This window comes from Dendropsophus ebraccatus, chromosome 5 (genome assembly GCF_027789765.1).
Source record: "Dendropsophus ebraccatus isolate aDenEbr1 chromosome 5, aDenEbr1.pat, whole genome shotgun sequence".
Taxonomy (NCBI): domain Eukaryota; kingdom Metazoa; phylum Chordata; class Amphibia; order Anura; family Hylidae; genus Dendropsophus; species Dendropsophus ebraccatus.
This window is the reverse complement of record NC_091458.1, coordinates 26,194,662-26,206,236: the sequence shown is the minus strand read 5'-3', so window position 1 is coordinate 26,206,236 and position 11,575 is coordinate 26,194,662. Positions and strand designations below refer to the sequence as shown.

The 11,575-nt window shown below is 41.0% G+C and overlaps 1 protein-coding gene across 1 annotated transcript in view; it reads right to left on the bottom strand.

Moving 5' to 3' along the window:
- Positions 1-2,493: 2,493 nt before the first annotated feature.
- Positions 2,494-11,575, bottom strand: part of RAB30 (RAB30, member RAS oncogene family) — a 74,966-nt gene continuing 65,884 nt past the window's right edge. Inside the window, exons 2-5 of the mRNA XM_069969715.1 lie at positions 9,441-9,541; positions 8,440-8,523; positions 4,409-4,592; positions 2,494-3,658 (exon numbers count right to left, since the gene is read on the bottom strand). Of these exons, the coding sequence (XP_069825816.1) occupies positions 3,408-3,658; positions 4,409-4,592; positions 8,440-8,523; positions 9,441-9,533 (612 nt within the window). The 5' untranslated portion in view covers positions 9,534-9,541 and the 3' untranslated portion in view covers positions 2,494-3,407. The remainder of the gene's footprint in view (positions 3,659-4,408; positions 4,593-8,439; positions 8,524-9,440; positions 9,542-11,575) is intronic.

Below are 11,575 nucleotides of genomic sequence, written 5' to 3'. Positions count from 1 at the left end.
TCTTCAAAAATGGGCGGGGGGGGGGGGGGGGTCAGGGTTTTAGTGCCTAGGTAATAGGCTGTATCCCTGTTTTCCAGGCGGTACTCGGGCTGTCTCCACCTTCCCCACAGAACGGGAAGGCAGAATCTCTAGTCTGCCTGACATGTCAAAATGTTTTTGATAAATGACAGTAGTGCTTTAGGCTCTAAAGCATGGTGTAACTCTCTTAACAATAGTGAGTGCTTCCAAACGCCTATGTGGCCCCATTGTCGGGCTAAACCAAAAGAACTGAGCCATGGCTGCACCAAAAAATGCTGTTATGTAAAGACGACAAAGTCTTTCAGACCCTTGACCTAGTAATAAGTTGAATACTAAGGCTAATTCGTATGGAACCACTATAGACTATTTACTTACATGGCCACCTCAGTGTACATCGCTCCGTAAGCATACGTAGACCCCAGCCATGCTTCACAATATCTAGTCCTTAGGACCTCTTGCAGTTCGGCACCTTTACCACTTCATATAGTCCATTTTGAATCTACCAAATAGAAATACTTAAAAAATATTTTTTTAAATGATCATGGGGGCAGCACATTGCATAGATCTTATGACTGTCCTTAAATCTGAACCAAATGACCAACAGAAATATGGTGGTAAGCTCAACGTAGGCTAGGGTCATGGTGTCTTAGACTTTAGGATGGAGATCTCATGAACAATTTGACTAGTTTTTGACAGGATCTTAATGGTCTCCAAACCTCCTTGGTATCATCAACAGGATTATTTTGGTTAGTGCTGTAAAATATATATAACACATGAGGTTATGAAGCAGTCATGTACCAACAGTGACCAAACGAGTTTTACAAGTTCCTTGTCCGACCATGGTAATACAAGGCTATCGAGACTAGCCTAGGGATATATTGAGAAGGGTTAAAGTGTGAAGATGTGAAACCGAGGTGCCATATAAGCAAATGAATACCTAATATCTAGAAGACCTATGAATCAATGGTGGCTTATAAGACAACAATATATGGAGACTTAGGCTTATAAACCCATGGAGACACGTCTGGAAAATAGACAAACCTATGGAGTCACATAAAGCTATCTAATACCATAAATCAAATGTGATTTATGACTATTGGGGCCAAGAAGACACATGAAATTTTAGTGGTTAATAAAGACTGAAGCCTAGAAGACATAAGAATCGATGGTGGCTTAAGAGTATTGGGGCCTAAAAGACATGTGAATCAATGGTAGCTTAAAAAGATACTCTGGCCAAGGAAAACTTTTTATATATTCCTTCACTTTAGTAGAACATTACAATGATGCTATACTTACCTTACCATGCTCCCCCGATGTCCTCTGTCATGTCCCCCATTGAGCGTTGCCATTGCCATTTCTTGACAGTGACAGCCCGCTCAGTCAATTACTGGCCGCAACATTGTACCATTTCAGTCAGAGACTTGCTGAGGGGGCTATTATTGCTGAGGCGAGCATGTCTCGGAAGTGGCGGCAGAAGCGCTCAGCTGAGTACTCAAAGACACAGTAGGAGGACCTAGGGGAGCATGGGTTGGTAAGAATAGGATCTTTATTATGTTCTACTGAAGGGCAGAAATATATAAAAAGTTTTCCATGGCCAGAGTACTTCTTTAAGAAGACTGTGACCTAGAAGACTTATAATGGTGACATGTGAAGACTGAAGTCTATAAGACATATGAGTCGATATTCGCTTAAAAAGGGAATTAATGGTGGCTTATAAGCCTTTGAAGACTGAGTCCCGAAAGACTTGTGAAGACATGGTGGACTAACAAGATTGAAGCCTAGAAGACCTGTTATTCAATTATGTCTTTTTAAAAATGAGTCCTTGCAGACTTGCAGAATTATGTTAGCCTAGATGAGTCTGTGATATAAAATAGGCCTAAACTCGTATGGGTCTCAAGAAACTGGTAGCTCAATGTTTACTGCTGTTGCCCTATGCCCTATGGCAGTAGTGTCCTGGACTCAAAAAATTCCAATGGCAACATCTGTATGGAGTTTGTATGTTCTCCCTGTGCTTAGATGGGTTTACCCCAGATACTCTGGCTTCCTCCTATACCCCCAAAACATAATTATAGGTTAATGTGGAATTAAGATTGGGAGCCCAAACGTGGACAGGGACCTATGTGAGTGATGAGTGGTCTCTGTGATGACCCTATGAAGACTGGAGCCTAGAAGACATACAAATCTAGCATGATGGGAAATACTTCTATGTACTATGTAATGTATGGAGTCACCTGGGCCGGACTATGAACTTTGGCCTGAGGCAGTTATGAAGCCCAAGACCATGAAGACATGATTATGATGACCTGACCTATAAACCTATATAAGTAATGCTATACTTAAACATATAGGCTAATTGGTGGCCCGTGAGGCTACATGGTGGCCTTTGGAGAAAATATTTATAGTTTGCCATACTGCTAAAGTTTATATGTGTAATATCACCAAACCATGCATGCCAGATAAATATTTCCTCTATAATAGTGGTGGAATCTGAAGCCCATACAAGTGTTTATTCGTTATTTCAAGGGGATGCCATTGTGAAATAGTAAAAAGTCCCATTGCTATGGGTTACAGTGCATATTCTGCTTGCAAAATTTTACAGACATAACCAGTTAGTCTTGATAGGTCCACCCCAGAAAACCATTATATGTTAACATAACAACCATAACGCTACACCCTCACCGCACCCCTCCATCCCGTATTGGTTCTGTACGACACACAATGGCTCCTCTACTTAAAACTGTTAACAAAAGAATATTTTTAATTCTTTTTGGCAAAACAAAGATGGATACTAGCAGCCAAGGTTTTTACGCTGGAGATCTTTTTGGAGGGTTGTAAATGCAAAACAAGATTCAATGTTCATTCTTTTTTTAAGAAAGTCAATGAAAACTGCTCTTCCTTCCATCGGTGTCCATAGGAAATCAATAAAATTTCAGGAATCCCCATCCCAGTTGGGACAACCTCCGTCTCAAAAAGTTGCATTAAAAGTGGAGCTAGCATTCCAAATAATAATAATAATTGAGTTATAAAAAGTTTTCTGTTTGTTCAGTTATAGTCTGATAAACTACGACTGTTGTCTTCTGCTTCACTGAAGATGCTTTTCTATCTACTATAAAGGGGGGGGGGGAGTTGAACATAAACCCAGCGTGGTATGCAGCATGTTGCTATATATATGTATATAGAGGGTTTATGTTCTGAGTTGTACCCAAGACTTGTCGACAGGACTCACAACTTTGTGTCCTCCTCTTGGCCGCCTGCCACCAAACTTTGGTAACTTCCGGATTGGTCCTCTGCACACCATGGCCAGAAATGTAGCAACGTCAACCAGAGGAAATCTATCTGGCGAAAAGGCCTTCAGCCCATAGGGATTGTTTTTATGAGTTTCCGGTCCACTAGTTGAAATTACAACAGTTCAAGTAACTGATGGTTTTCCCTTCTCCCGGTAGAGAGGAATCTACATTGTTCACCAATGCGTTTTGCCTGGCCTCACTAATGAGGCGACATGCTAAGTCCAGGAAAAGTTTCTCCACGTTGTCCGACTCTTTGGCAGAAGTTTCTAGGTAATACATGTTTTGGGATCCGGCAAATTCTTCAGCTCTTTGTTGGGAGACTTCCCTTCTTTCTGCCAGATCAATCTTGTTTCCTGTAATTACAGGTAGAGAATGAAGTGGGATGTTTTCAGAAAGCCACTCAATGGAAGGCAACATTTTGGTATAACTAAAATTCAAGGTAACACCCTCATATTAACTGGAGTCTTATTTCTATTAAACTAAATTGGTTTGTATTTACTGTGTAGAAAACAGAATATCCTAGATGGATCTGCTTTATAATATCATATAATTATACAAAAAGTTTCACTTAGTACTTTGAGTGCTCAAGGGTGTCACTTCACTACACCCTTGAGTACTCAAAGTACTAAATAAGCACATCAGCCAATCAGAAACAAAGGGGCAAAGAGCCCAGCTGATTTCCTTAACCTTCGTTTCAGTGACTGGTAGCGGTCTCAACATCTTGACCCCTATTTAGGTACTGAAGGATGGACATACAAAATCTAGAGGAGAATCTGGTGAAACACAATGCCAATGGGTGATTGGTGCTACTGTGCAGGGTTATAGGGCAATGCATGTATAGCCAAAGTCTGGGGTTTTGATTACAATTAATCTGTAATGGAAAGATTCAGTGGTTAGTAGATTCACCACATTAGCAAAATTATTTGTCAAAAATTGTCGGAAAGCATGTAAAGCATAAGAGCAGCCATTAGGGGCAGTGTGGTAGATTTTCATATGATGCCATGGTACTTATTTTTCTATGACGATACATCAATGTCATAGTTATATAAGGGTATATCTTGTTACATATTCGCCAGTCGCAGGGTTACGATATGCTGACTTACCCACAAGCACAGTGATGACTTCATTATTAGCGTATTGTTCAATTTCCCGCAGCCATTCCGGAAGGCAGCGGAATGATTCCTCGCATGTTATATCATAGGTTAAAATCAATGCGTTGGCACTACGGTAATAACTTTGGGTGATGGAGCGAAATCTCTCTTGGCCAGCGGTGTCCCATATCTGGAGCTAAGGAATCAAAAATAAATAAAGATAAGGGAAAAAATTAACATGAGTCTTTTCTAAGCTTGACAGCAGATATATTTAAATGGTCTGCTTAAGAAAAAACTACACTAAGCTCCTACAGAATCCAGCTGGCAGGTCCTTCTCCACGCGTTTCAAGATTTATAATCAAAAAGAGACCGTGATAATACGATCCAGCTGCTCTGGCCTGAAAGCTGCAAGATTTGTAGTGACTCTTAGAATAAGCAATTTAGCCCCACTCAGCAAAACAAGGAGCGGCTCCTTTCTGATGTGCCCAGAACAGGCCGGATCTTATCGGAACAACAAAATATTACACAAATCCCAATCAGTTCCACGGCGCCGGTTATACCGAGAACTCGTGACTCAACAGCGTTATGTAGAACTAAACTGTTTGTCTTAACCAAAAAAAAAACTGACACCAGTTTTGGATGGAGACGACTGAGTCAAGTCTTATCGAGAGTGGGTCATACTGATCCTGAGTACTGGTATACTGGGCCACAGTAGAGGATCATCTCAACCTAACAGAACAATACTAGACTTGTGTAATGGCATACTGGGACATACTGGACCTTATTTATTGGTATGCAGAGTCTTTAGTAACATACTGGACCTCCTTGGTGTACTAGGTACAGGCATACATGACCTATGGTATTGGCATTCTTGGCAGTCTTAAAAGAGGGCATACTGGGCCTGTGTAATGGCATACATGGTCTTGATAGCGGCATACTGGGAATGTGTTGGTATACAAGGCCTAATAAGGGCATATCTTGCCTGTGTATTGCCATTTAGGTTGTTGGTAGAGTTATGCCGGACCTGTGCAATACTCGGCATACTGGGGCACGCAGGGCCTATGTATTGGTATACTGGAGCATAACGGCCTTTGTATTGGCATACTGAGGCATACCGGCCTTTGTATTGGTATACTGAGGCATATTGGCCTGTGTTGTGTCATACTGACCTGTATATTATCATACTGGGGCACACAGAGCCTATGTATTGGTATACTGGCGCGTACCCGCCTTTGTATTGCCATACTGAGGCATATTGGCCTGTGTATTGGCATACTGAGGCATATTGGCGTGTATATTGGCATACTGAGGCATATTTGCGTGTGTATTGGCATACTAGGGCATACTGGCCTGTATATTATCATACTGGGGCACACAGGGCCTATGTATTCGCATACTGGGGCATACTGGCCTGTGTATTGGCCTACAGGGGCATGCAGGGCCTATGTTTTGGCATACTTGGGCACACAGGGCCTATATATTGGCATACTGGGGCATACAGGCCTGTGTATTGGCCTACAGGGGCATGCAGGGCCTATGTTTTGGCATACTTGGGCACACAGGGCCTATATATTGGCATACTGGGGCATACAGGCCTGTGTATTGGCCTACAGGGGCATGCAGGGCCTATGTTTTGGCATACTTGGGCATACCAGCCTGTATATTGGCATACTGGGGCATACAAGCCATACATTGCTGTATGTGGTGTTCACTTACATTAAGTCATCAGGCCGTGTAATACGGCCCTTGGTAGTGCATGGCCGTAGTAAAGGCAGATCAGATCTGTACATACACGAGGGATCATTTACTTACAACCAGTGTCACATTTTCCTACATTTTAATGAAAATTCTAGACACCACAATAAAAAGGATTGTACATGAAATATCTTGTTTTGATAAACTTTCTCCGACAATAATAAAAAGGCGTCTGATGTAATCAGCAAATCATCCGCAATCATTCAGTAATCATTGCCGTGCTATAAGGATGTCTGCCAATACTCTTTATTATGATACGTGATGACAAAACAGCTCGACAAGAAGAAGAAATCAGGTCCTCGAGTCTTGAGAAGTATCACCACTAACATCATCATGTGTGTGTAGGTGGCCGTGGTAGTAGTACAGGCTGCAGCTTCCACTAGGCCTGAAGCTGAAGACCACCTCAACCATACAGAGGACTGTAATACAGCTGATATGTGATGGCTGCGTACATCAAGAATTTACTTCTATTAAGGTTAGGCTTAACCTTTTCTTACATGTTGTATTTATACTGATAAATTATCATTTAAAGTTACAGGCCCAAAGCCTAAGGCTGCACTACTGAGATCCTATTGACATTTCTGTCAGCAGCACTATCGTCACGGAGACCTTGTGCGCAGTCATATCAGCGACCCCACAGCTATCATTAATTAAAGCAGGATCTCATCCGCATATGGTCTCCATGACTACACTACACCTTAACCCCTTAAGGACCAGCTTATTTTGGGTCTTAAGGGCCAAACAAATTTCTGTCAGCACATCCATATTTAAAAAAAAAAAGAGATTATATATATATATATATATATATATATATATATATATATATATACACACACCATTTAAGACAGTGATGAGGAACCTCCAGCCGTGTCAAAACTTCAGTTCCCATCATGCCTGGACAGGTAAAGCTTTGGCTGTCCAGGCAGGATGGGAATTGTAGTTCAGCAACAGCTAGAGGGCCACAGGTTTCCCTTTACTGACCTAAAGGGTATGTATAATTTTTTGATAAGAGTCTACAATTAAAAAAAAAAAAAACACTAGAAATACCAACCCAGAAAAGGTGTTTTTGATTTTTTTTTTTTTTACTTGTTTATTATAAGATTATAATACTACAGGTTAGTAGGGTGTTTTAGCAATCTTAAACAATAACCCCCTTAAAGGGGTACTCCGGAGGAAAAAAAAAATTGTTTTTCAGAGCAACTGGTGTCAGAAAGTTATATAGATTTACAAATTACTTCTTTTAAAAATCTCAATTATTCCAGTATTTATCATCTAGTGTATGTCCTGCAGGAAGTGGTGTATTCTTTCCAGTCTGATACAGTTCTCTCTGCTGCCACCTCTGTCCATGTCAGGAACTGTCCAGAGAAGGAGAGGCTTTCTATGGGGATTTGCTGATGCTCTGGACAGTTCCTGACATGGACAGAGGTGGCAGCAGAGAGCACTGTGTCAGACTGGAAAGAATACACCACTTCCTGCAGGATGTACAAAAGCTGATAAGTACTGGAAGGCTTGACATTTTAAAATTGTCATGTGCTTTGAAGCGTAGTATAGCTGGGTGAAGAGTGTAGTACTGCACATCACCCTCCGAATGGCTGACACTGGGTCTCAGGACTGAAATCCTTTTGCAATCTTAACTTTTGATATGTCTGGGCAACATGTCGAGAGTTTACATAAATGACAGTAACAAAGAGGTTGTCCAGGATTACAAAATACATGGCTGCTTTCTATTCCAAAAATCACACCACTATATACCGCCATACAGTACCCATGAATAGTACAGCTATACTGTACACGTCAGTAGTAGTGAATAAACCGCAGCATTCATAAATCTAGACTTATGTTTTGCTATCATCAATGCTGTATAGTAATAATAATAGTAACAGTATAAATGGTAATAATAGTAATAATAATAGTAACATTATAAATGGTAATAATAGTAATAATAATAGTAACAGTATACATGGTAATAATAGTAATAATAATAGTATAAATGGTAATAATAGTAATAATAATAGTAACAGTATACATGGTAATAATAGTAATAATAATAGTATAAATGGTAATAATAGTAGTAATAATAATAGTAACAGTATTAATGGTAATAATAGTAGTAATAATAATAATAGTAACAATATAAATGGTAATATTATTAATAATAATAGTAACAGTATTAATGGTAATAATAGTAGTAATAATAATAATAGTAACAATATAAATGGTAATAATAGTAGTAATAATAATAATAATAATAATAATAATAGTGGTAACAATATTAATGGTAATCTCACCTTTATTTTTTCACCCTTTATTTCCACTGTTTTAATCATAAAATCTACCCCAATGGTGGCCCCTTGGCCTGGTGGGAAGAGACCCTGTAGAACAAGACAGTCAGTAAAAGATCAGTGAGTGATTTACATTATGGAACAACTGCTTTCTCTTCAAGAAGAGATTCTGCAGCAGCTGCGGCATCACATGGAATGTCAATAAATTTCGGAAATAAGCAATGAGCAGAGGTATACTGGGGGATGGGCTGAAAGGATTGGAATTTGTCCTGTTTGCCAAAATAACCCTTTAAATTCTGAAGTGTATAGGAGGCACGGTGGCTTAGGGGTTGGCTCCTTTGGGGTCCCGGATTCCAATCAGACAAGGGACAATATTGAAGTGAAACTTTTAATTGTATTTGCTGACAAAAGCTGCAGATTCTGTTGGATATCATAGTATATAAGCAAACCGTACCGTTCCTGGAGCTGATAGTGGTTGCCTAAATTATACAATCTCCTTTTTTAATTTCTCAGTGAAGTGTCAAGAAGGCGGAGCTAAACTGCTCAAGTGCCACAGACTAGAATACCTCCTCACCTTCCAGCTCCTCCTTGATTTACAGGCCTTTGTATTTCAATCAAGGAAGGTGAGGGTAAGTGAGGAAGCATACTAGTCTGTGGCACTTGAGCAGATTAGCTCCACCTCCTTGACACTTTGCTGAGAAATTAAAAGGCAATTGTATAATTTTGGCAATCATCATCAGCTCCAGAACTGATACAGTTTGCTTTTATACTCTGACAGCTATCCAAAGGTGCCTGCCGCTCTTAGAAGCAAATACAGCAGATAGATTCACTTTACCAAAGCTTTGTCTGCCCAGGCATGATGGGAGTTGTAGTTTTGCAGTAGCTGGAGGGCTGTAGGTTCACCATCCTTATGTCTACCATGTGCCATTTGTAATACTCACGTCTTTTTATAGGACGCACACTATTACCCATCATGACATGTATATAATAAATGGAGGTGTCCTTACCTGAGTAAACCGCCGCACCAGACAGGTCTTCCCTACGCCAGCGTTCCCTATAAGTACGATCTTGAATAGAAAGTCATAATCTTCCATACTCATTTACACAGCTGTGGAGAGACAGAGAGGGATGGTCAGGACGCGATGTGGTCTGGAGACTGACGATTACTACATAGAGACTGAGGCTGTTGTGACATCACTGGGGAACTTTATCCCTCCAAGTAAACAGGACAAAGGTCTCCTTCTAATGCAGACGCTGCAGCGCCCCGTCATGGGACCGATAATCGCATTGGGTAATGTCATTAGGACAGATCCGGCCTCTGTACATTTACAGCATTACAGTAAATAGATCAGGCTGCCGGCATCCAGGGGCGGATTAACTTTACCATAGGCCCCGGGCTGTTCACCAAGCCTGGGCCCCCCCACCCCACTATAACTATGGCGGCACTAGCCTGGCGTTCATAGTACAGGACAGATAATGTCATGATGTCCTGATTTGTGCAAAATTGCCATAAAAAAACTGTGATTTTTTGTAAATCATGGCGGAAGTGTAGCCAGGAGACAGTACACCATTGAAAGTATAAGTCTTTTTGGGTGGTCATGGGCCCCCCAGGAGCTCAGGGCCCTCGGTTGCCTCCCAGAACGCCCCTATTATAATCCACTGCTGCCGGCATCAAGTCACTGACTGTCTACTAACAAGAGCTTTTGTTTCTGGGAAAGCTGGGTGGAAACTAATATGGCCGCCATTATCGCTCTTAGAGGAAACCTAGATGCCAGAATGGCAGAACTGCCCAGTCATGTGAGAATGGGAGGATGTCTCAAACAAACAAATGATCAGAAAAATCTGCTGTTCAGAAGCCTAGGAAAGCTTGGTGGCAAGCAATATCACCCCAATATACAGACCTCATTGATGGCGGAGTGGAAATCTGCCTTGTTATACAGCTATGTGATTACACAGCTTTGCAGTTCAGCACTCTGAGAAAGCTGGGTTGACACCAATATGGCCACCATTAAAGAAGTTGTTCACAAAAAAAAAAAAAATTCAAATCAACTGGTGCCAGAGATTTGTAATTTACATCTATTAAAAAAATCTTGTGTCTTTCAGTACTTATTATCTACTGTATGTCCTGCAGGAAGTGGTGTATTCTATGCAGTCTGACACAGATCTCTCTGCTGCCACCTCTGTCCATCTCAGGAATTGTCCAGAGCAGGAGCAAATCCCCACAGAAAACCTCTCCTGACTGGAAAGAATATACCACTCCCTGCAGGACAAATAGCAGCTGATAAGTACCGGAAGAGTTGAGATTTTTTTAATAGGAGTAAATTGCATATTTCTGGCACTTTCTGGCACCAGTTGATTTAATGGAATAACATTTTTGTTGAACTACCCCTTTTAAGTTCTAAGGGCCAGTTCACACGTAGTAAAACTGGCGGAATTCTGCCAGCCTCCGTGTCATACTGGCTATGGGTGGGCTTGCACGCCTCCCCTCTCCGCGAGCGCGAGCCCTCCCATAGACAGCCAGTATGACACAGAGTTTTACTCCATGTGAACTGGCCTTAACAGATCCACAACTTTTCTAAAGACCGCAGAGTTATGGTGTGTTTACACAGAGAGATTTATCTGACAGATGTTTGAAGCCAAAGCCAGGAATGGGTTTGAAAAGAGGAGAAATCTCAGGCTTTCCTTTATGACCTGTTCCCTATTTATAGTCTGTTCCTGGCTTTGGCTTCAAAGATCTGTCAGATAAATCTTTGTGTAAACGCACCATAAGGGTGCCTTTACCCAGAAAGATTATCTGCCAAAGATTTGAAGTCAAAGCCAGGAATGGATGACCTGATCTCAGTTTATAGTCTGTTCCTGGCTTTGGCTTCAAGAATCTGTCAGATAAATCTCTCTGTGTAAAGGCACCCTTAAATCTGCCTAATTATGAAACTTTATGAAAGTTGGAGATGTATCAACCTGTGTTTGGGAAAGTTGGGTGGCAACAACCAATAATGCAATGGTTACACAGCCTTCCTAGATATCACAATGTTAGATTTGTCTTGTCATACAGCAATATTGACTGTATTACTGGATGATCTGCTGTTCAGGAATCTGGGAAAGCCGGGTGACAACCAATTTGGCTGCCATTATACATTCTTCC